Source organism: Falco peregrinus, chromosome 5 (assembly GCF_023634155.1).
Source record: "Falco peregrinus isolate bFalPer1 chromosome 5, bFalPer1.pri, whole genome shotgun sequence".
NCBI lineage: Eukaryota > Metazoa > Chordata > Aves > Falconiformes > Falconidae > Falco > Falco peregrinus.
The window spans coordinates 17,392,786-17,415,938 of record NC_073725.1 but is presented as its reverse complement, the minus strand read 5'-3'; the positions used below and the strand labels follow the sequence as shown (position 1 = coordinate 17,415,938).

The following is a 23,153-nucleotide window of genomic DNA, read 5'->3' as shown; positions in this document are numbered from 1 at the left end:
AAGTATTAAACTGCACATGAACCTTAAATCAGATACTTCCTAACTCTGCAACCCTCATCTTCCATCCATCTCATTTTTACTAAAGTGTACACAAATTTGTAAACAAGATACTGACTACAAAAATAATTACTGAGGTGAAATAAACTGAAGTGTAATAGTACATAAGATATTTTTAATGAATTCACCAGTGAATTGCACAAGTTCCTGTAAGTTACATATAAAGAAGCATGGCATTAGTATTTTGACATTTTCTAGAGGGATTGAACAAGGATTCATTATTTCTTCTTTTAAATGACTGCTGACATATACATGGAATCAAATCTCCATATATGCATGAAGGTAGTCAGATATTTCTCTTGCCTCAATCTTTATCACTAGGATTGATTACAAACCCCCCCCCCCCCCTTTAAAAACGGAAATACTCTTCTTCAAGTCTAAACAGATTAGATAGTTTGAATATGATCATAGCTATATCTGGGTTTGCACCATCTTCTAAACAGCCTGATACTCAGTTCATGATAAATCCTTAACTGCACAAAGCCACCACTGTATGATTCTGTAATGATGGCATTCAAAGGCTGTGCTGCCACAACTCTGCTGTTATCAGTACCCAAAATAGCAACAAAGTACTGGAAACTTCCATACATGCTACATTCCCATCTCCCAGCTATGATACACATGTACATAACCAAACAAAAACATAGCTCAAACCTGGTAATGCTGTTTCTGAAAATAGCAAAGGAGCAGAAAAAGAGTAGAAGAAATATACCAAGCATAAAGCACAACTCTAGTTTCTAGTAAAGTAATTCTTGAGTTAAGAAACTTCCTAAGCTGATGCTGTATCTGTATTTTGGCATTTAGTAACGCTTACTAGCCTTTTCTCCTATATGTTTTTATACATTATAATGTATTTATACATTTAGCATGTGTGATACCTATGACACTGAATTCTACACTTCAATTATGCCTTATGAAAAGACACCTCCTTGTTTCTTTTAAAGCAGCTAACTTGATACCCACCTATTCTTATTTTATGAAAACCAGGAACAATTATTTCCAATTCATCTTTCCCATGCCATTCATAATTCTATACTCTCAACTCTTTTGTTGCCAAAGCAGAAATTCTTACCTACTTAGTCCCTCCTTGCATCATCAAGCTGTACTTTTTCTGGTTAAGCTTCATTCCCTTTGAGAGTGAATGACCACAACTGCATTCCGTATTCAAGGCTTGAGGGCACCATGGATTTACCATGGCACAGTAATGTTTTCTGCTTTTTCGTCTGATCTTTTACCAGTCATTTCTAATAATCTGGTTGTCTTTCTCATTATTGCTGTGTAAAAAACTCATTTTCATAGAAAAACTATGCTAAAAGATCTCCAGAACAGTTACAAGTAGTTTAGAGCCTGACACTGCATATGCATAGCTAGAATGGGTTTCCCCATTTGTGTCACTTGACAATCAGTATTGAATGGCACATAATTTTATTGTCCTTTCACTCAATATCTTGAAATCTTCTGCAACTCTTCTGTCAGTTTTAATTTTCACTACCATGAATAATTTAGTGTTATCAGTCAGTTCTGAAACCTCCCTATTAATTCCCTTTTCTGGATTAGTTATAAATAGCACATCTTTCAACACAGAACTTCGTATAGCACCATTCTTAATCTATCTATTTTAAAACTGTTCTCTATTCTCTACTTAGTGAATTTTAACTAGTTGGAAGAAGTTGCTCTGTCAGGGGGTAAGAAAGAAGGGCCACGGATGGATTAGAAGAGTCTTTGACACATCACTTTGTCAAAAACTTTTTGGAAATCCATGTATACTATCCAAATCCAGAAAATATCTCTCCATAACATTCACTGAATTCTGCAAGGAAAACTCTACTAGTGAGATACGAGCACGGAGCAAAAAGCTTTTCTACAGTATCTTCTTTCTTACAAAAATTCTATCTTTTGAAAACAAGGCACAATTTTAAAAGAAATTCTTCTGCAAAGTCTGTATGTTAATTTAACCTTCAAAAGAGAGAGACAAGCCACAGTTTCAGAGTGGTTAAGTATTCACCAGCTACTAGGAGGGGCTTGAAAGAGAAAACTGCTAATTTCAGTCCTTCTCTGCTTGTCTCAGCTGTTCAGGAGATGTTAGACACAAGGCCTGCACACTAAATACATGTGCCTGCTTTGTTAGAAAGAAACATCACCTCAGCTTTACTTAACCTCACCAAGCAAAGTCCAAGCTCCACAAGTATCCACTAAAAAGCAGTTATAACACTGCAAGGGCTCAGTGTGGAAAGATCCAATACACTGAATCCCTGTTTAGCTGCAGGTACGCCCCTAAGAATGATGATGGAGAATTAAAATTCCATTCCCTTGTGCTAGTCAGCAAGGATGAATTCAACTATTCAACATACACATGCAACCTCAGTGTATTAATGAACTAGCATATAACCAAACTTACCCATTATCCCCAACATCTTAGAATATGGCTTAACCTTCTTCTCAAGGTCACAGAACTAACCTTTAATATGGTTAACATTACTGACCTAAAAAAAAAAATATCTCCCTTGATTAAAACTGAGTCTCAGAGCTCTTCGAATCAGTGCTTAATGCCAAAGTCCTGACATTTGATGTTACGCTGGGTGGACAGAAAAAGTAAGCAGGCTTAAAGCCTGGTACAGTAGCATCTGTGAAACATGCTGTTCTCAAGTGAAAATAAGACCCCAGAACTAAACTTGCATAAAGAAACCACACTATCTCACTCCACGCAGCTATCGTAGCCAAACTCGCAAGTGACTAAGCCCATTGCTTTACTTCCAGAGATTTTTCTAGCAATATCTGGTTCTTTTCAGTGTGCAAATGTTTAACTTACAGCTACTGACAAATATCTTCTCCTTATCCACTATTCAAAGCAGAATGTACCAAAGCAAAGACCATCAGCTCCCAAACCCTTTTTTTCTACTGACATGTAAGATCCACAACATTCAACATCACCTTGACATTTATTCTCATTAAAATTCCACATATAATATTACTGCTGAAAGTGACCATGGAATTAAGATCATGCTGCCTTCAAATTTCTTGAAGAATCTGCTGGAGGCACAGCATGCTCCTCAATGTTTTAATATTGCCAGTACTCTCTCAGAATGTAATAGAAAAAATAATCTAATGCATGATAGAATGAACTGGGGAGAAGAATGACATTTCTGTAGGGGTTTTTTAAAAGTCTTCAGAATATTCACTGAGTTTGTGGGTTTTTTTCTTTCTTCTGGGAAGAGACAGCACTGATTGACTGGCTCAATATGTCATTTAGAAGAGAACTGGTTTCACAAAAAAGTCTCATGTCATGTGGATTAGCTTAATGGACAGAAAGCCACATGGTATCTAGAATTTTAATCTACTTGAAAAGGGAAAGTGATTGAAGAAATGCTGTACAATATGTTCATATAGTCATACCCTACGCTGACAAAATTAGGGTGTCAGTGTTTAGATCAGAGCACCCTGTGGATGAAGAATACCACTGATGCTGAATCAAGAAAAGACTAAGATGAGCAGAAAAAAAATCACTTGCAGAAGTTTCTAACCCTTGTGTTGTCACCTTTGGTGAAAATAATAACTCTTGTATTGTCAACCAGCAGATTTCCATGTCACTCTGCTTTTCCCTTGACTTCCCATCAAGCAACTCATCATGTTTGGAGTGCTTTTATTTTAGCCTGATTTCTTAAAGCAAGTTTTAAAACCTTGAGGATGAGAATCACTGCTGACAACTTCTGCCTCAACCACAGAACTTTCATGGTTTGGGTAAAAGATCATCTGTGCAGTATACAGATCATTGGGGAGCTACAGTACAGAAAGGACTCCCACAGGAACTGCCTGCCATTAGGAACCTCATCACTGCTCAAAGTTGCTCTCAATTAACACAAGTCCTCTTTTCATGGCAATAAATATACTTAACAGAGAAAAGGAAAACGCAAATGATAACAATCAGCACAGAATTCTTCCAGTTAATTATACCTAAACCTTTACCAAAATTTGAAAATAAATATTATTATAACACTTACTATCTGAATGTAATAAATATTTTTCCATTTTAGGTATGTGAAGGAAACAGGCAATTGGACTTGTGCCAGTTTAAGAATGAAATTACTGCTCATTACTGGCTTTCACTTCAATTAATTCCCCTTGACTTTATCACACTTAGCAATATATAATACCTCCCACATCAGTCCCCACAGAAATTACTCTCCTCAATAACTGACTGCAGATTGATGCTAATCAGAAATTTGATCACAAAAAATCAATTTATTCCATTTTCTTTTTCAAGGTACAAATACAAAGGCAAATCAAACACTAACTAAAAAAGAACAAGCAATTCTTTTCTTCTCAAGTGAAAAAGAACCTGAAACATTGCTCTTAAGTTCTTATTAACTTAAACAATTTCCACTGTAGCTAAACTAAAGCCAGAGCCGGACTGAAAAACTTAGTGGTTCTGCTTGCTTAATATAACCTCACATTTTAGTAAACTCTTTAAACTTCACTAGAAATTTACTTGATTTCTGTTTAGAGATTTTAAAGCAATGTCACAGTTGCAGTGGAAAAAAATGCATCCTCTCAAGAAGGTTTTGGCCTTCCTCCCACCCCCTCCATAAAATGCTGTTTGTAACCAACTTTGTCAAAATAAGCAATCCAGGCTTCACAGATCGGCGCAGGATACACATTTCTCTTCAGTAAAAGAGTATCCTATTAACCATTGTTATACTTCAGTATTGATCTGGAAGCTCAAACACGTCTTACCTCAACTTTTTAAAAAAGCACCAAGTTCCACTGGGTGCTGGCATTTATATTCATAGATTCCAGTCATGCTCAGCAAGCAGCAATTAGAAGATACCCCTTGAGTAACAGCAATTCTAAAAATAGTCTGTATGCATCACAGAAGATGAAGTACCACTTTCCTCTAAAGTAATGTATGCTGTACATTCAAGTATAATTAGCACACTAGACTTCATAAATAGTATTAAACTAATTACTGTTTGCACCACTAGTGGCAGATGTGGTTAGAGATTATTAATTACAGTGGACAATTTCTTGAATTTAACATACCCAATACAAGGCAATTTCTCCACTTCATTTTGTGCCTGAATGGCTATTTGCTGAGTGTCAGGTAGGCTTCTAAATTAGGAAGAACTGTTATTTATGAAAATAAGTGCATGAAGGAGCAGATTTTCTTTCTTAGGAAAAAAAAAGTGTTCATTGACAAGGATAGATTTATTTTTAGTTAATAAATATATACCTATTCTAAATCAGGGAAACTATTCTACAGCAGTGGTATGTGTCACAAATATACAAGCACTGGACAGGCAGGAAGTATTATCTCGAGCATAAGGTTAACCAATGTGCTCAGATGGATTTTAAATAAACAACTAAAACTTTCAACATATGTGAGATGAAGTAAACTGTTCCCCAGAAATTTAGATACTTACATAAGACTCACCTACTGCTAGTAAGGGGTTACTTAAAAGACAGTGGGATGGTCATTCCCTGGCTTCAGTACACCATCCCACTGAATGTGGGGCTGGGAGCAGGGAAAGAAGAGTCAAAAAGGAGAGCTGTCTCCTTGGTGCTATTTTTTCAGGGAAGAACCCCCAGACCATTAAAATTTAAACAGCTAGGGGAATTTTATTTAACATGCTGACACAATTTATTACAATTGCGGTAAATGCTGATGGACCTCCATAAAAAATGGCACATATTTCTGTCAATATAAGACACACTGATAACCCACCGAATTAAAATGATTATTTTTAAAAATTGAGATGATTCTAGAATGATAGTGTCGTAATACAGTCATAATACAGTGACTTGCACGCTGACAGGCATGTAGGGAGATACCAATAGGCATTCATACCTCACCTACACTTACATTTCTTTTCTAGACCATAATTTCCCATATTACTTGAAAGTAAATTGAACCGTTCGGTTCTGTACTATTTCCCTTCTTCCTATTAATTGGCTAGATTTTTGTGCATAAGGACCATTTCTTGATTATCACTCCTTTACGAGCATTAATGAAAATAAATATTAAACTTATTTAAACTCCAATTTGTATTTTTTATTAATTTTACTATTTTCACTTATTAAGACTTTATAATACAAGTACTTAACTAACACACACCCCCAAACAGGATTCAACTTCTAAAAACACTTGATTTCTAAGATCGCCCATTCTTATCTAGCACAATCCCCAAGATCACTCATTCTTAAGTATTACAATTTACTAATGCCTTTCTTGATTTAAGTGCTATATTGCGTGTGCCCTTAACCTAACACCTATACAAACACATACATTTCATTTTCAATTAAATGGCCACCCCAGTAAACATGGTGGAAATTCAGGTACAAAAATGCATTGGTACAGGTTACAATTTGTCAAACACTGATACAATACATTCTGACCTCCTGATTTGCTAACAGCTGTTTCATAATGTAATTGTTCTGCCTTTAGTTAGCTTAGCTGACAGTAAAAAATCTAACAAAAACTTGAAAGAAAACAAATCATAGTGATGTAAGAAGCTTACAGTATGTGTGTTTGGTAATTGTAATGCAATTTTTAGTAAGCAATCTGTTATACTTAAACAAAAAAAACAATCAACCACCATAACTGCTATTGATGACCTCAGCAGGAAGGGTATTGAAGGAATGGGATCTTCAACCCTCAGAAGTGGTCTTTCCAAGCTATGTTAAAAGCATAATGACAAATAAAGTGGTGACATTTTCACTAATATATAGCAACATACTTACTTTGAGGCTGAAGAAAGACATATAGAATCAAGTGTTATATTTACATGAAAATCATTTTAAGAACTGTTATTTCTAAACTTTAAGCCGTTCTTATTCTTCCTCTGAATTCTCAACTAAATCTAGTAAACTGAGTCTGAATGCCTTGCTGCTTCTTTGAAAATTAAATCTCTCTACAAACAATAAGGATTTTTTTTCCATCAAACAGAACCACAACACATTTTAAACCATATTGTAAACAGTTTCTAAACCTTCAAAACATTCTATTTATCAATGGAATTAGGCCTGTTAGCCTACAACTATTTAATTTGTTGCCAGACTTACGGTCAAGCGATAGGTTGTCAACAACACAGGATGCTGGGTTACTGCTTCAAAGGTTGATAAAGTAATCTTAATCAATTCTTCTGATGCAGCTTGCCCTATTGGTAAAAATCATATTTCTTTATAAAATGCAACAGTTATAAGGCCTGCATATAAAAGTACTGCAATATCATAGGTTACCTTACCTATTGCTCCATCCAAGTTTGTTTCTCCTGAATCTATCGACCTGATAAAATTCTACAGAAGAAGCAGCATTTATGTTAAAATACTTTATAAACAAGAAGTAATCATGGAATAACTACAACATGAAATTCTTTAAGGGACCATGTAAATACAAAATTTTAATGTTCCTACATTATGAAAGACTGAAATCATTAATGATCTAGCAGTTTTAATCTTGCAAGTCTGTAATGCTGCTGGACACTTAAATGTAGACTACAGTAAGGACTATTACTCTGACTAACATCAGGAATGATAACATTTCCAGATAAAAAGACAGTAACTAAATGTACAGAAAACTGTAATTTCTTAGACTACTTTGAACTACCTTGGACATGGCTGTGTTAAAGTAACTCATGAAAAAAAAAACAAAACCCTCCAGAAAATGCAATTTTCTGTTATTTGTACCATCTTTTTTATTTCCATGCATACTACACTCACTATGAATACAGTTAGACACAGGAGAACATACAAAAATGCATAACTTTCTATTAAAAATCACCTAAATTAGTCACCATTTTGAGGAACAGAGACAATGAAATATTAATAATCTGGGTTAAGTAAATATTGTACAATTAGACCCATTATTCTTTTGCCTTTAAATGTTAACTTCACTCCTCTCACTTCCATGCATAGCTGTTTATTTCATAAGGAATGTAAAAGACACATAATTAACATTTGCTAAAGAAGGAAAACTTCTCAGCAGAATTTATAATATGCTCTTTTTTACTAATGCAATATTTAAATCACAGATAATTTATGATTGATAAAAATCTTTCCCATTTTCAGTTTGCACACATCTATTTATATTATGTCAAGCATGAAGAAAAATGATGCTGGTTTTCTATTGCATAATCAGTTGAAATTTTGTTATATATTGAATTGGCAGAAGTGTCTACGTGGGTTATCTTCTCAGTATGTAAGAAACATCTGAAAGATTCTTCTCTAATTAAAAAAACAGAAGCCAATTATATATTTCATAATTTAAATGCATCTAAAAAACATAAAAACACTGCTTGTATTAAAAATAATAGTTATTTTATCTTCCTGATAAATTGAAGAAAATTACAAGATATTACCTAATCAACTTGTTTTGGAAGAGAGTAAATTATTTTGTTTGCTCATTTACTTTCACACCTAACCATAGTCTCAAGACCAATTTGGAAAAATCAATATAGTTGGTGCAAACACCTTTCTGGCTACTAATGCTTATTTCCTTAATTTTATATTAGAAACACAACAAGAAGATGTATTTATTAAAAAAAATAGTAATCTGAGTCTTTTTAAGCAACAGAGAGGAGTAGTGTGTGTGTATTTCACTACAGGTGAGCCGGTGCCCTATTGACTGCACTAGGAGGTTACTATTAGCAGCGCTTTTGGGGCAGAGCATGTCCTCCATATATTTCTATTCACAACTGAAAACATGAAAGGACTGTTCTGACTCCCTCTCAATTTCTTTGCACAACACTACTGAAAATTACAGTGATGATGAAAATAACTTCAAAGCAGCAAGAAAAAAAAACTCAATGAACAACAGTTACAGTAAAATAACTACTCTTTTCCTTCCAGATATCAAGCACACATCTTTCCACTCCTACTCATTTCTTATTGTTAAGAGTAAGATTTTTTTAATAAATCAAGGGTGCAACATCACCAAAAAACCTGAAAGACTGACTTGCTAAAGTCTTAGAGGTCTCAATCATAGCACAGTACTTCCAAAAACTACAAGCTGATGACTGAGTGTCCCTTTATAGATGTCAGTGGGAATGTTGCCAACCCCAAATCTCCAGAGTAGACCGTTGTCTGATAGAATGGATAGCGACTGTTCCAGAAGTAGTTATGTTACCCATATTAAAACACAGTTATAAAATATGGATTCAAATTTGATATTCAGTTTTCACATATACTACTTTTCCTCCCTTTTTCATGTGTAAATTGAAATAGTATATGTAAGTTCCTGAATTGCCTTGTTTGGAGACAGAAGGACAAGATACAGGAAATATTCGTTAATCATCTCCTTCTTGATTTGAGAGGAAAGCTGTACTAATATAACTAGCCTGACTTACTCAGTCAGTAGTTCAAGCAAGCTGGAGTAACATCAAAAGAAAACTTACATTGTACCTGCTCTGCTGTACCAATATCGTTGACAGAAGAATTTCACCTTCTAGAAGGTTGATCCAAAACTATTAATAAATCTAATGCATAGTTACAAATGTTTCAAAGAGATAAAAGGCTTTGTAATTGAATATCTGCAGTTTAAATTTTTTTTTCTTAATTTTAATGCTAATTTTTATACAAATACTTCAGTAGAGCTAAATGAAACCCACATTTTCTTGGAATCAAGTGTAAAAGGAGGAACAGAATTGAATCTGAACAGTAAGCTTTACTCTAGCTGTTCGTGGTAAAGCATTTCTTCATGCTATTGTGGAAGTAAATACCTAGTTGTCATTTATGAACCCATTTACTTAAAAGTATTTTCCTAAATCAATATACAACTTTAGTATATAATTTTTTTTCATTTAGCAGAAACAATCGTTTATACATTAGGAAATTACATTACAACAGTACTACTTAATTTCTGCTATATTATCCTATAGCAAAGTTAAAAAGTTCATTTTCTTTTGCTAGTATCATAAATAGGTTGTAGATGTCAACACGGGACAAAGATCATAGTTCTGTAGCTTACAATACTCAGCTTTTCATCAATACAGTGTAAAAGTACTGGCAAGAAGAAAAAGGCAACAAAAGGAAAGAATACCTCAAATATAGATTAGATTATAATTTATCTTTCATTCCTACTTGTAAAATTCTAGAAAGAATATTCTGTGTATATTACAGCTAAACTTTTCTATTCTAAAATAAAACATGCAGGAAATTCTCAGTTTATCAAACATATGCAGAGTTCCTCTATACTTGGACACAAGGTAGAATATTTTGTTTGACCCTATAGATTACTACAGAAAATACTTTATGGTTATATATATAGTTTTGAATATAATCAAAGCTTACATTTTATATTCAGAATAAAGTTCTCTCTCCAATTTATACATCTAATGTAATTCTATTACATGGAAATAATTCCCAAAATTTTATGTGTATTTTGTAAACAAGATTTATCTTATACTCACAAGTAAGGTCCCATAGTTGAAAAGAAACTCCTCTGTGACTATCTGGGGACGAAATACCTATTTGAATTTAGCAAAAGTTGAAAATAATACATTAAATGCTTATCTTATGACCAAAGTAAGATGTATTTCACAGCCATATTAAGAGGACAAAACATGTATCTGCTTCTATCATTGGAGTTGCCTTCCAATGTGCAAAAAATAAGGCTTACAACTTTAATGCTATTACATAGCTGAAATACTCATCAACATATCTACACATTAATAAGAGTTCTGTTTTATCCATTCTGATCATGACTGGCAGAAATTAGATCTCGGGAAATGGCAAGCATTTGCCCTTTGTTTAACAGTTTTTGCAGGGGGTGGGAAAAATTCTACCTGGGATGTCACAAGATGAAGCACTACAGGCATCATAGGAAGGCACATCTTCAGCTGTTTAGCCTGAACTGTTGATGGGTGTTTACGTCCAGAGACATTAGTTAAGGCAGTGAGAATGTCACCTACAGAAAACAATATTTCAGACTGATCTAACATAACTGCTTTACTAAACAACAGCAAATGACATATAAAACAGCTCTGTTCCAGTATCCACTGTTCAAACCAGTCTTGTCCATCCTGCTGAAAGTAGTGTTCATGTGACTGCATGATAAATCAGGCTGATCCAGCACTTTCCTAGCTCAGTGTTCAGCCAGGCCAATTTCCTGCTGTGGCTACAGGGACAGGCACACAGTGAGGACAGAAATACAAGACAGGTGTAGAAGCAAAGATCAAATTATCCTTCTTGGCAGGGTGGACATACTGGCTGTAGGTGGCTACATATGCATAGAATTATATTCCTGAAATTCTATGGATGCGATTCTATTTCCAGTGAAATAAAAAGCAAAACTCTCATGAGTTCCAGCTGACCCAGAGCTGAATTCACCATGATTACTGGGTGACATAATGCTCAAGCAGCATGTTTTTCCTGCCGTATAGTACTACTGAAAGAATGAAATTAACTTCCTCCCCTTCCCAGCAAAACATCTTGCCACCAGCCATGCACACACACATTCTCATACACAAGTTTAACAATGATGCAAGTGACCTAAAGCAACAGGAATTCTCATGTTCTCATAAAAGAGGTAGCAGGTGGTCAATGAGAGAACTTAGTTGCCTCCATAACAAACCCCAGACACAATAATGAGGGAACAAAATTTTAATTGCAACAGTGAAGAGAATACTTCGAACTTCAGAAGAGACATATAAACTCAAGGAACATTATGCTAAATTTGTGTTACTTTAACTATTGTCTCAGAAAAGCAAGATCTCTTCTGCATGGGATAAACAGAAGCAGCAGGAGAAAAGTCACAGCTCGTATACAAAGAAAAATTCTGTTCCTATAACCTGAAAATATTAAAAGCCAAATCCTGTCTTGAAAAACACTTACTACATCTTTCTCCCCTAACAAGAGGGCTGCACAAAACTGTAAAAGGGAAATCACATAGACATTAAACAAATAAAGGACAGGATTCAGTATTTTATATGATTTTCATGCCAGCAAAGGCCCTTCCTTTCAGAGCAAGTCAGAGTTTATTCACGTTGAAGAATAGCAATGCTTTTCTTCTGCTCCCATGGAGTTCAATTTTCAACATAAGTAGAAACAACAGAGCCTGGCACTAAAGTAGGTTGTAACAATACCTAGCCTTAAAGATTTGATTCGTTCTGTAATACTCTAGTCAAGAAAAATAAAGCATTGCCTAAAACTTTTTAAATACATAAACCAAAATATTGGGGGTTTTATCAACAGATTTTTGTTCTGAATTACTCACAATACTGTATTTCAACAAGACCTCTCCGTGGTTAGCAACAAATAATTTAATGAACAGTCTACTCTCCTGTGTTTTAAGGCCTATATAATCAGCATATTTGCCAATTTTGCAGTTGATACATAGATCGATATGGTTGCTTTAATTTTCAGCATGATCTAGGCAATTTATATCTACTTCCTAGAAATAGGTTAAATAGTATAAATGCAGAAATAAAATTACTTTCTTACCTACAACAACTTAAAACTTTGAAAATTATCCACAAGATGAACAATTCATTTAATTTGTTTAAATGTATCTTTAAGGCCAATTTCTACAATTTGTTAATCTATTTGGATTATAGCTACATCTGGTGGAAGAAGATGGAATCAGTAAGAAGCTTACATATATGCATATTAAAAAAGCCAGCTAGGATTAATTCTAAATCAACAGTTAAACTGCTTTTAACTGTTCCAGTTTGCAATTCTGATTGTTTGTTGGGTTTTTTTTGGAGTCCATGGATTTTACCTCCTCAAGCAGAACATGCTCCTTTATCATTCAGCAAAAAAAGCAAAAAGCCTTCTAACAAAGTGGACAAATACAGATAGCTTAATCTTAATAAAAACAACAAACACACAAATCTAGTTTGGAAAGGAAAATAAAATGTAAAAATAATGCTTGATATATCAGTTGTCAACTATGCACTGAAATTGTACATCAGTAGTAAAACACCCAGCAGAATACATGCTAAAGCAGTTGATGTATTATAGTGATAGTTACTATATATTTGATGTACAGTACTTTCAGGTTCTAAGGAAATATCACGGCCTACTATATTAGTTGCCTATAGTACACATAGACAGTACGAGGTGAATTGCTGCCTCCAACATTTATAGTCCGAGACTTCCAAATCCTGAAATACAGTCAATATGCAAACCTGATATTTAGTTAGAAAAAAGGGATCAGGTGTTTGCAGCAAGGCAAAAATTTGCGTTGTCATAGGGAGTAAAATTTATTTTAAAATAGCAGCATGATATTTAGGTCTAGTGACTTTTGCAGTGCTACCACTTCATTTTCAATGTTCTAGTGATAATGTAGAGAAAGTGAAAAATAAATCAGGTATCATCTAATCAGAAAATAATTTTATGAAAAGAATTTTTTATCGTTTAATGACAAAGCATACACAATCAAGGTTGGTTTTGCCTCCTTTCTTTTCTTGAATACTCACAGCACTTCCTTCCTCATCTTCCTGTTTAGCTTTCTTCCTCTATTCTGTCGGAGATCTCACTCACCAGTTTTGATAAGAATCTTAACAATGATTCAGACTGGCCACACCAATTTCATACTTTCTGATTCCTTCCTTTTTGTCTCCTTCTTTTTACATTCTCCCTTTTTCCTTCCTGCCATCCTTCCCTCCCCTTCTCTTTCTCGATCCCTTCTTCCCCTCCACCCTTCCCTCCGCTCAGTTTCTTCCCTTCTCCTCCCCTCCTCTTTCCTTCCTCCTCTTCCTACCCTCCTCTCACTCTTTTCCCTCTCCCCCCTCCTCCCACTTTCCTTCCTCCTTCTTCCAGTTCCTCCCTAACTCCCTTCCTTATCTTCTTTCCTTTCTTCCTTCATTCACTCATAATTATCTTGTTCAGACAAAGCCCTCATCTTTCCTCATAAAACACCGGCACTGCTTATTCCAGGAACAACAATCCCACTATTCTTGCTCATCTAGGGGAACTTCTGTCACATTTCTTTTATTCAGTATCAATCCTACATTCAAATCTCACCAACAGATGCTCCTTAATTTTTCAAGATTTTATGTATTATTTTTTTGCAAATGGCCAAAATTCTCATGCCGTCTCATCACCTTGTCTTGACTGACTCCCCAGATTCTCAAACTGATTTTTCTACTCCAGTTTCTTCTATGGTTCCCCAATGAGCTCAAATTATGTACTACGATTTGCAGGTTTTGTCCTATTTGCATGCATGCCCCAGTACCTCATCCCCTCTTCCCCAGTACTTCATCCCCCTATGACAAGTTTGAGCATAATTCAATGATGACAGGACTTCAGCTGCTATATCCAAGCAAATTTGTTTGAACACATATTAACAGCACAACATTCAAAGTAACTTTATATCATTCTAAAGGCTCAAATGCTAGTGAAATTTGAGCAGATATTCACAAAATTGTCCAAATGCATATTGTTGGTACAAAAGCCACTTTGCTGGAACTGCAGGTCCTTACTCCCAAGTATAAGGGATGGGCTCGACGTACTAATGCTCTCTCAGAGAAAATCTTTGCATCTTTCCTTATGCGTAAGCAAATCAGTTTCAGACATCTAGAACAACTGAAGTATCTAGGCTGAAATTTCCCAGAAAAATTGCCTGAAGCAAATACTCAACATAGACGTTCCAGTGTAAGGGATTAATATGTACTCACAGATATGCCCCATTGCATCTCTCCTAGCTCTGTGCTTCATGAAGCAAATCTACTCTTAGGTTTTTGGAATAATATCTTTAGAACATTGATAAAACTTCTTGTACATTTGGGCTTCATTCCTGACTGAGTTGATGGGGCTACCATTCAACAAACATGAAAATATTAACATAGAAAATCATACATTCCAATACAAAATATATGATCATGAAACAACTAAAACCAACCTCATGACGTTAGTCTCATGCAAACTTTACATAATCAGACAATACAATCTTTCCACCTGTATATGCAAGGAGATATTTGTTTCTCAAGGGAGTAAGCAAAAGTAAGATTTGTTCAGTGAACCAATGAATTTACCTAGAATTCCTGGCAGCTCCTGCACAATGTGATAGATGAGGAGATCCAGGCATTTTGACAGGTATTCACTGCCACCTTGCTGCTCTTTTCCTGGCGTGGTCTTTCTGCTGTCTCTTTCAATATACATCACAAGCCTACATTTAAGCAAGTGCAAAACATTACCTCTCATAACAAAAAATGGAACTATATCTCAAAAATACTACTGAACCAGACACTTCTAGCATCTGTGCTTACAATCAAGACAATATATTAGTTCTCTGTTGCTCTGCAATTCTGTTGAAATTTTAGACTTTTTCTTTCAAATAAAATTTTCAGTTTTTAAAATAACACAAATGACTGAGTCAACAAACAAGAGGAAAGCAGCCCTTAAGCTACTCTAAAGAAGGGCAACTCTACCAGTTTAAATTAATATATGATGTTAACATAAGGAGTGAATCCCTCTGCAGACTTAGACAGAGATATACTAATTTTAAAACTAACTTTATTTTGAAATATATGACCTATATGCACAATATGAGCAAAAGAATAAAGACATCAAGAATTCCAAAAGCAAGAACAATTTATGTCAGTGTAGGAGGAGATTAATTTTTCAGTAAAGAAAAATCATGCTACATAAATCATGTTACATAGATCATACCACAACCTATCAAAATGTTAGCATTAGTTAGAACAGCCATATTGAAAGAGTCCAGACTAGCCTTACATCCTCTCTCTAGAAATCTGGTGTTCAAGATCTCCAAAGACAAACCCCATGCTTACACTCGAACTGACAAGTGCTGCGTAGCTATGCTGTTCTGCAGAATGACATTTCTCACAGTAAACTATGGTAACTGATTTATTGGCCATTGGCTAACTTACAAGAGATTGCTTTAATAATACACCTGTAACAGAATGCTTCAGGCAATATTTTAAAATGCTCATTTGAATAGACAGAAGGGCCAGACTTCCCTTTAGGGGCATAATATTGACATCTTTGTTTCACATTCAAACTCCCTGGGGTTCCTGTGCAAAGAACCATCATTCACTGGTGAGTGAAATTCATGCTCTGCTTTTTGAGACTGTACTTCAGCATTTTTTATTTTTTTTTAAACCCCTTCTTATAATAAATGCTCTTTTATAGAAGTATGAAAATAACTTGTTTAAACTGTCTCAAGTGTACATAACAAAACTGCAGGGCGTACAAACACAAAATTTTATCCCAGGAACTATGTATTTCCATCAAAAAGCCACTTTAGTCAAAAAACTAAAAAACACCTAAGAATGCATTTTTCAGGATGACGTCTCTAAACAATGATGACTGTTATGGAATATAAACAATGCATGACTGTTATGGAATACTACGACTCACCTTATCCTTCCTGAACTGTGCTACAAAGACAAAGATAGAGATAAATCAAAAGACCCTTCTCCAACTACCTTTCACCTCTGCAATAGCCCAGATGCAAGACACTGAGCTGCACTTCCCAGAGACTATGGGGACATCTTTTATTTTTCTTGCACTCTCTGGGAATTGTATCAGATTACAAGGAATTTTGATTTGTCTGGGAGAAGACAACTACCTAAATATCTCACATTATGCTTCAAATAGAATTTTCCTTTTAAAAAAAAATATTTTTTTTAAATTTAAAAAAAAAAGTTTTAATTTAAAAAGTGTATAAAGCCCTCTAGGTTTTCCAGACAACCATGTAAATTTTACTGAAAAACTGTTTAATTTTTAACAAAAACATGTTCAAAGATCAGAGTTTGTATGGATTTTTTTCTTGAAGAAAGCCCTTCCATGATTTAACAATCATCTGATTCTATATGGAAATATGTTTAGATCTGTTTCAGTTTTACTTAAAATAGGCTGAACAGACTTCAACATGAAGGGAATTCTTGGAGGGGGGCGTGGGATGGGACAGCGGTTCTTTTTTAAAAAGCATGTTCTACTAGTTAATCACATTTGAGAAGCATACAGAATATGTTCATTTATTCTGAGAGGAAAGATACAAAGTTTATGTAAACTCATGCATTCTCTCTTTTTGTTGACCCTCCCATCACAAAACTGTTTTTCACATAAAGATTTTCTCAAAATACACATAAGTATTTCTTCCCTGACAGTACTTTTCAACTATACATTTTCTCGAGAAAAATGTACAGATCCATATACAGGCAGGAAAGCATTAGTATCATTATTTTCCTTTGACAAATTCCTCAGTCACATGTAGAAGAACTGATCAGTTACTTTTATTGCCTGAAGAATCTCAGTGTTTTGTCTAATGGGCAAAACTATGCCTAAGGAAATACATTTATTCAACTCTCATAATGCACACGTTTGTCTTGCACTCAACAATACATGGAAAAGTATGTAAGTGTTACTATAAATAAGTTAAATATGATAAGGAATAAAACACTGTCTATGAAGCCAAGTTTGATTTTTAAAAAGATTTCTTCAAGTATCTGTATTGCATGATATGGCCATCAGCGACCTTCTACACAAAAAAAGGAAAACAACCCAAGTTTTCTGAGAAAAGATGTGAAGAGTGGAGCAAAACCAGAATTGGAGTTAACAGTCTTGAGTAATAGGAATGCGAATAAAGTCTACTACTTAAACAGAATAAGAACTGTTCATTTATAAAGATGATAAATGGTAAAAAAAAAAAGAAGATTTAGTCAAAATTCAGAAGACCGAGCAGAGACATGGTAAAACATGGTCTTCAAATATACAGAAGTCACTGTAAAAGGAAAGAGGCTACATTATTGTCTGTGCTTAACCTGTAGAATTGACATTTCAATGAACAAACAACAAGAATTTTTAATTTGTGTTACTAATAGCTAACAATTAGAACACCTGTCAAAAAGAGGTCATGAATACCCACCAATTTCCACCAATCATTAAAAAATATTTCTCAAGCATAATAGACCTTGGCCTGGATCAGAAGAGTAGACTCTGCAACTACTCAAGGTCTCTTTAAGAACTGTTTTCTAAAATTCCTTCATTCCCTTCCACCATTTACCACCAACATCCTTGAAATCAGCTTTAGGTATCAGTAAGATTCAGTTACAACTTCACCAGCATCTCATGTAGGCGGCAGATGACTGAACCTAAATGCAGGAGGTCTCCCACTAGCAGTCCTCCCTCTACTTCTCTCTTCAGTTCACTAAGTTCACAGAGAACGACAGACCTCCAAGAATCTAAATGTCTTGCATGCTCTGAGGACATATACAGGCCATTTACCCCAACAATTCAAAAACCTGTTTTTAGTTAACCTGTGTTAACCAAAAAGGATGAAGATTTAAAACAATAACAAAAAAACCCCACCCAAAATCACCACTCACAAAAATCTCTGCAAAATTATGTATAATTTTGATTACTAAACAAAAGCCTTTTCCAGTGTCAAACAAGATTTAACTTGAAGCTGTAAAGACATATGTAGTGTTGCCATGAAACAGTTATTACTGGCTGCTTTGGCATCTGCATCAGGTCCTTCAACTGATGCATGCTGAAAAATTGCCTTATACTTATTATCTTTATCATAAACAGATTTTATAATCTAAAGCAATATAAATCCTGTTACAGGGACTAGCTAAAGACAAACTAATAAGTAGAAATTATGCACATTTTACTACACTCATTATATTTCTCAAATCAAACACCTTCATAAAGAGCATTGAATATATCAAACATTTTCAATAGTCATCCAGTTGATAACTGCTTACTGTACTAGCAACTTTGAATTTATAAGTCTTAATTTTGAAGTAACTTTTCTGTCACAGAACTGGAGACATTTAACTAAAATACTCCAATAGGAATTCAACAGTATAAGCCAAAGAATACCCATTATCTCTACTGGGCTTAATAAAATTTTTCCAGAGTTCAGGATATTATGAAAATAGCTGTCTCCACATACTATGAGTCATTTATCCTCTCTCGTGCTACTGTAGCCATCTCACCTTCTCGATGCAAGAGAAAAGTTTTAGTCTAGATGATCTATCCTGTCAAGAGATATTCTGGTCACTGAAGAACATTTATGAAGAAAACATAACAAATTAAGAAAAACAGTTTAACAATTCAATAAAGCTACTAAAAGGCTTGCCTGTTTTTTGCCTAATGTGTTATGTTATGTATTGGTCCCTAATCAGCTCCGTCTGGAGCATCACGATAAAACAGCAGGATAAAGCCAAAATTCACAATACAAAATAACATCCCAAATTCACAACACATTCTCTTCAGAAAGGCTACACATTACAAAGCATTATAAATAGAAGAGACCAAATTGTTGATAAAAATTAAAGCTCTTCTCATAATACCCTAGGTATAAATAAACAAATTGTAACTGTCAGTACAGGGCTTCTCTCAGACATTTCTTCAAACACGCAGCTCAGCCCTACGTACTATAACAAGCATATGAATAGCAGCAGTCATTAAAAATCTCACCTCTCAAAAAGTCACTAACGAATCATTAGAGACATTTTACACTAACCAGAACACATCACCTGATAAAACATTTCTGGAAGTATAAAAAGATACACATGAAAAAGAAACTTGGATTCAGTACTTATTCTCTGTGATCTACAGAAATTGGGATACCTACAGATTTGTGAGTGGAGGGGTATATAACAACAGCATCCCACAAGACATCCTCTCACAACGCTTCATGGCATAACTCACCTGCTCCTTCCAATCCAGCCCTCTAGATCCAATGCATACATCTTAATTCTTCTCAAACATCAATATACGATATGAAGTTATATTTGCTGTAAATGCAATTAGATTTACAGCTATCCTTAAGCCTCATTCTTTTTTACTTTCAGTTCCAAACCTGCTTTATCCCAATACCATTAAAACTGGGTTGACACTACATTTTGCTGTTCTTCATAATGAACAGTAGAAAATACAAATCCAAATAAAATTTCCTTCATCTTACTTCTCCAATCACCCCAACACCTGGAGACAATTTACATTCTAACACAGTCTAATTTCCTCATGTCTGATATGGGACTATTTTTGTGCTATCAGAAGACCCAAAATTCAAATAACTATTCCACCGTAAGTCAAATATAATTTTAGTGCAATCATTTCTTGCAAAGTATTTTAAAACATAGAAAAAAATAAACAACATATAGAGCCGAGAAATACTATTTTATGTGTCTATAGTGAAAAAACTATGGATTATACCACACCCCAAAATAAGGAAGGTATATGACAGACCTTTTTATTTTGCTTTCCCACTATACCAACAACTCACTGTTGCAGTATTTGTTTTGCCCTACCCAAAGCAAAATCTGCTCCTTGCTAATGGCTCACTGGGATCACAAGTTACTTTAAAAGACAGTCTCCCTGTAAGACAGCGTTTTCCCCTTGTGAGTAATCATTACCTGATGACCCCAGACAAAAGAGAATGTTCTTTTCTTGATATCCTCATGAATAAAAGGATTCATATTGCACAGAAATTAGGTCACTCCTAAAACACTGGCTCAAAAATACAACACATTTTAAAGTAATTCAGGTACAACTTTAAAAATAACCATTAAATCTCCAATTATCTTCCATTGTCACCTTACCTTGCTTGACAACTGAGTAGCAACATCTCCCTGTTATTAATTAAAACTTGTAGAAGGACCAGAAAGGCTTTTGCTCGAATAAAAGTTGAAGGACTTTCAAGTAAACGAGTAATGGTAGTCACAAAATCCTTGGTGGAAATAAACACAAATACATTAATTTTATTTTATGGAAAAAGATTATTTGCACTGTATTTTAACACTGTATACATTTTAAAATTGCTCATTTTCATGTGCATTCTATATTCCTAAGGTATTTTTCATGTCACTCATGGCAAAAAAAAAAAAATATCCAGGAAACATACTAAATAAATTCTATTCAAGACAGACTGGCCCAGTCCAAGGCTGCTTTGTACATCTTCTCAAAAGCTGCAACAAGTAAGGACTATCTATCTAATGTACTGTGTCCAAAATTATACAAGATTAACTACAAAATATGAAAAAACTTTCATTTTAAAATGTCTTACCTTAAGGATAAATGTAGGATACTTTAATATATTTATTTTAAAAGGAGACTGAAGGATTTTCAGAATACATAAATATTTCAGCACAAACATGATTGTTTGCCTATTAATTCCTATATATGTAGGAAGATTAAAACCAACACCTTTGTTGGACACAACCATGTCTACATCAGACACTAAATTATACAACAAATGCTCTAAATAGATGGCAACACTGCTTCTACCTTCTCTGATTGTTCTTATCTAAACTGATTTTATTTTGGGTTCATAATGTTAATAACATCTTTTCTAGGAACAACCCAAATAAGGACTTGGAAAGAAAGAACTAGGATAAACCACAAGCAGTAAGGAGCCATAACTTTCCTAATCCTATAATCATTCTCCAGCCCTATAATAAAGTCAATATATAAGATGCTAAGATCCTTGTTAACTTCTTCCGTCCTGTAAATACAAATGAAAGAATAATTTTAAAAGTTTAATAAGGGTAGTGATAAATACACAATAACCACAAATATTTCCATGTAGAAATTTAACAATGCTTAGCTGACTGGATTCTGAAATCACAGCTTTCTTCTTTCTTTCTCTCTATTTTGCCCTGTATATTTTAAGGATTTTCTTCTCTTGTTTCTGGAATGTGGCCTGACATGTGGAAAGATGCGAGTTTCATCTGTACTGCCTCAGCTTTCAAGAGAATAAAGCTGAAAATCATCAAAAGGAAAAAGAGTTCTCATATTATGAAGAACAGAATCAAGTATTATGAGTTGTAAAAAGCATAAGATGAGGATCATTTATGCTCTGTCCAATGATACATGTTGTAACTCCTGAAGAACCAAAGGAGAAAAAAAGAAATAAAAAAAGGACAACCTCCCCCATATGGAGTATCCTCTACCTCTGAGGAGTACAAATGTCCACTACACACCTGTTATCTTCTACAACAATCAATTGGACTATTTGGTAAAAAGCCAAACCAACCCAACCCACAAAAAAAGCCAAGCCTCCACCTTCAAAGATGACCTTGTCGGCAGGTATTTTTGGATCAGCTTTTGATCAGAATGCCTTGTTCTGAAAACACAAACCCTACTTCAAATCTCTCTCCCTCTCAAAAAAAACCACCACAAAACCAACCCAAAATAAAAAAAACCAACAACAAAAGAACAAAAAAAAATCAGAAATAAAGAAGTTTAAAATCCTGCTGTGTGATGTGCATTTAACATACCTTTAACATACCAAATATTATTCAAATTGCCTTTCAGTTATTCTGTCAGCAAAAGCAGGAACTTCATTGTCATAAAAGTGAAAATCATCACTGAATGTAATTTATTAGAGACAGCCTTTGCAACAATTAACTATACCTCTTTACAGAGTCTGGAAATGGAACAGGAGTGTAAAAGCTGGCCAACAAACCATCAGATTTTGATCTGGTATCATTCTAACACTGTCTTCAAAAGCAGTTATCATAGGCAGTAACGACAGAAATCACAGAGAAACAAACTGCTATTAATTATTCCAGAACTGTTTTGTTGTATTTCTGTAATTTCTTTCGTAAACAGAAGAGTTCCTCAGTCTTGCAGTTAGTATACATAAGCTGTATAAAGTTTACTGCTTTAAACACTTCAACAATTCATGGAGCATGACTTGTAGCTTCTCCAGTATGAACCTGCAGCAGTAAAGTTCTTAAATTATAATCTACTAAAAGCAAAGGTTGACATTTTAATAAAGTGGGGGTTTATGGGGGGTTTGGTGTTTGTTTTTTTTTAAATGAAACTACAGAACAACCAAAAGAAGTTTTTACGTTAGGAAACCCTGTAAAGCCTCAGAGTTGGTGAAAGAGTATTATATAATGCAACACTGCCTGCTAACATAAATGGATTCAATAGAGTAAGTACAGGAACACCAGACACTTGCAACTACAAACCAAAACACATCTGACTATTTTTAGTCCTCATTGTCTCGAAAGCAAGAATATTTCAGTGCTACATGTGGGGGTTACCATGGGGTATGACAAAGCTGTCAAATAAAATCAGTTACATTAGGTGCATCCGGGAATGTTCTAATAATCTAGCTTAAGAAATAGATGTGACATTTTGGAATTTGCTTTCCTGGCAGGTTTGAGAACTGCAAAACA

The 23,153-nt window shown here is 34.6% G+C and overlaps 1 protein-coding gene across 3 annotated transcripts in view; it reads right to left on the bottom strand.

Annotated features, from left to right (window-relative positions):
- Positions 1 to 23,153, bottom strand: part of ULK4 (unc-51 like kinase 4) — a 249,791-nt gene that overhangs the window by 150,307 nt on the left and 76,331 nt on the right. For all 3 annotated transcript variants that reach the window (XM_055803861.1, XM_055803863.1, XM_055803862.1), the window contains exons 22-27: positions 20,568 to 20,695; positions 15,024 to 15,157; positions 10,833 to 10,954; positions 10,458 to 10,514; positions 7,296 to 7,347; positions 7,114 to 7,208 (exon numbers count right to left, since the gene is read on the bottom strand). In XM_055803861.1, coding sequence (XP_055659836.1) covers positions 7,114 to 7,208; positions 7,296 to 7,347; positions 10,458 to 10,514; positions 10,833 to 10,954; positions 15,024 to 15,157; positions 20,568 to 20,695 — 588 coding nt within the window. The remainder of the gene's footprint in view (positions 1 to 7,113; positions 7,209 to 7,295; positions 7,348 to 10,457; positions 10,515 to 10,832; positions 10,955 to 15,023; positions 15,158 to 20,567; positions 20,696 to 23,153) is intronic.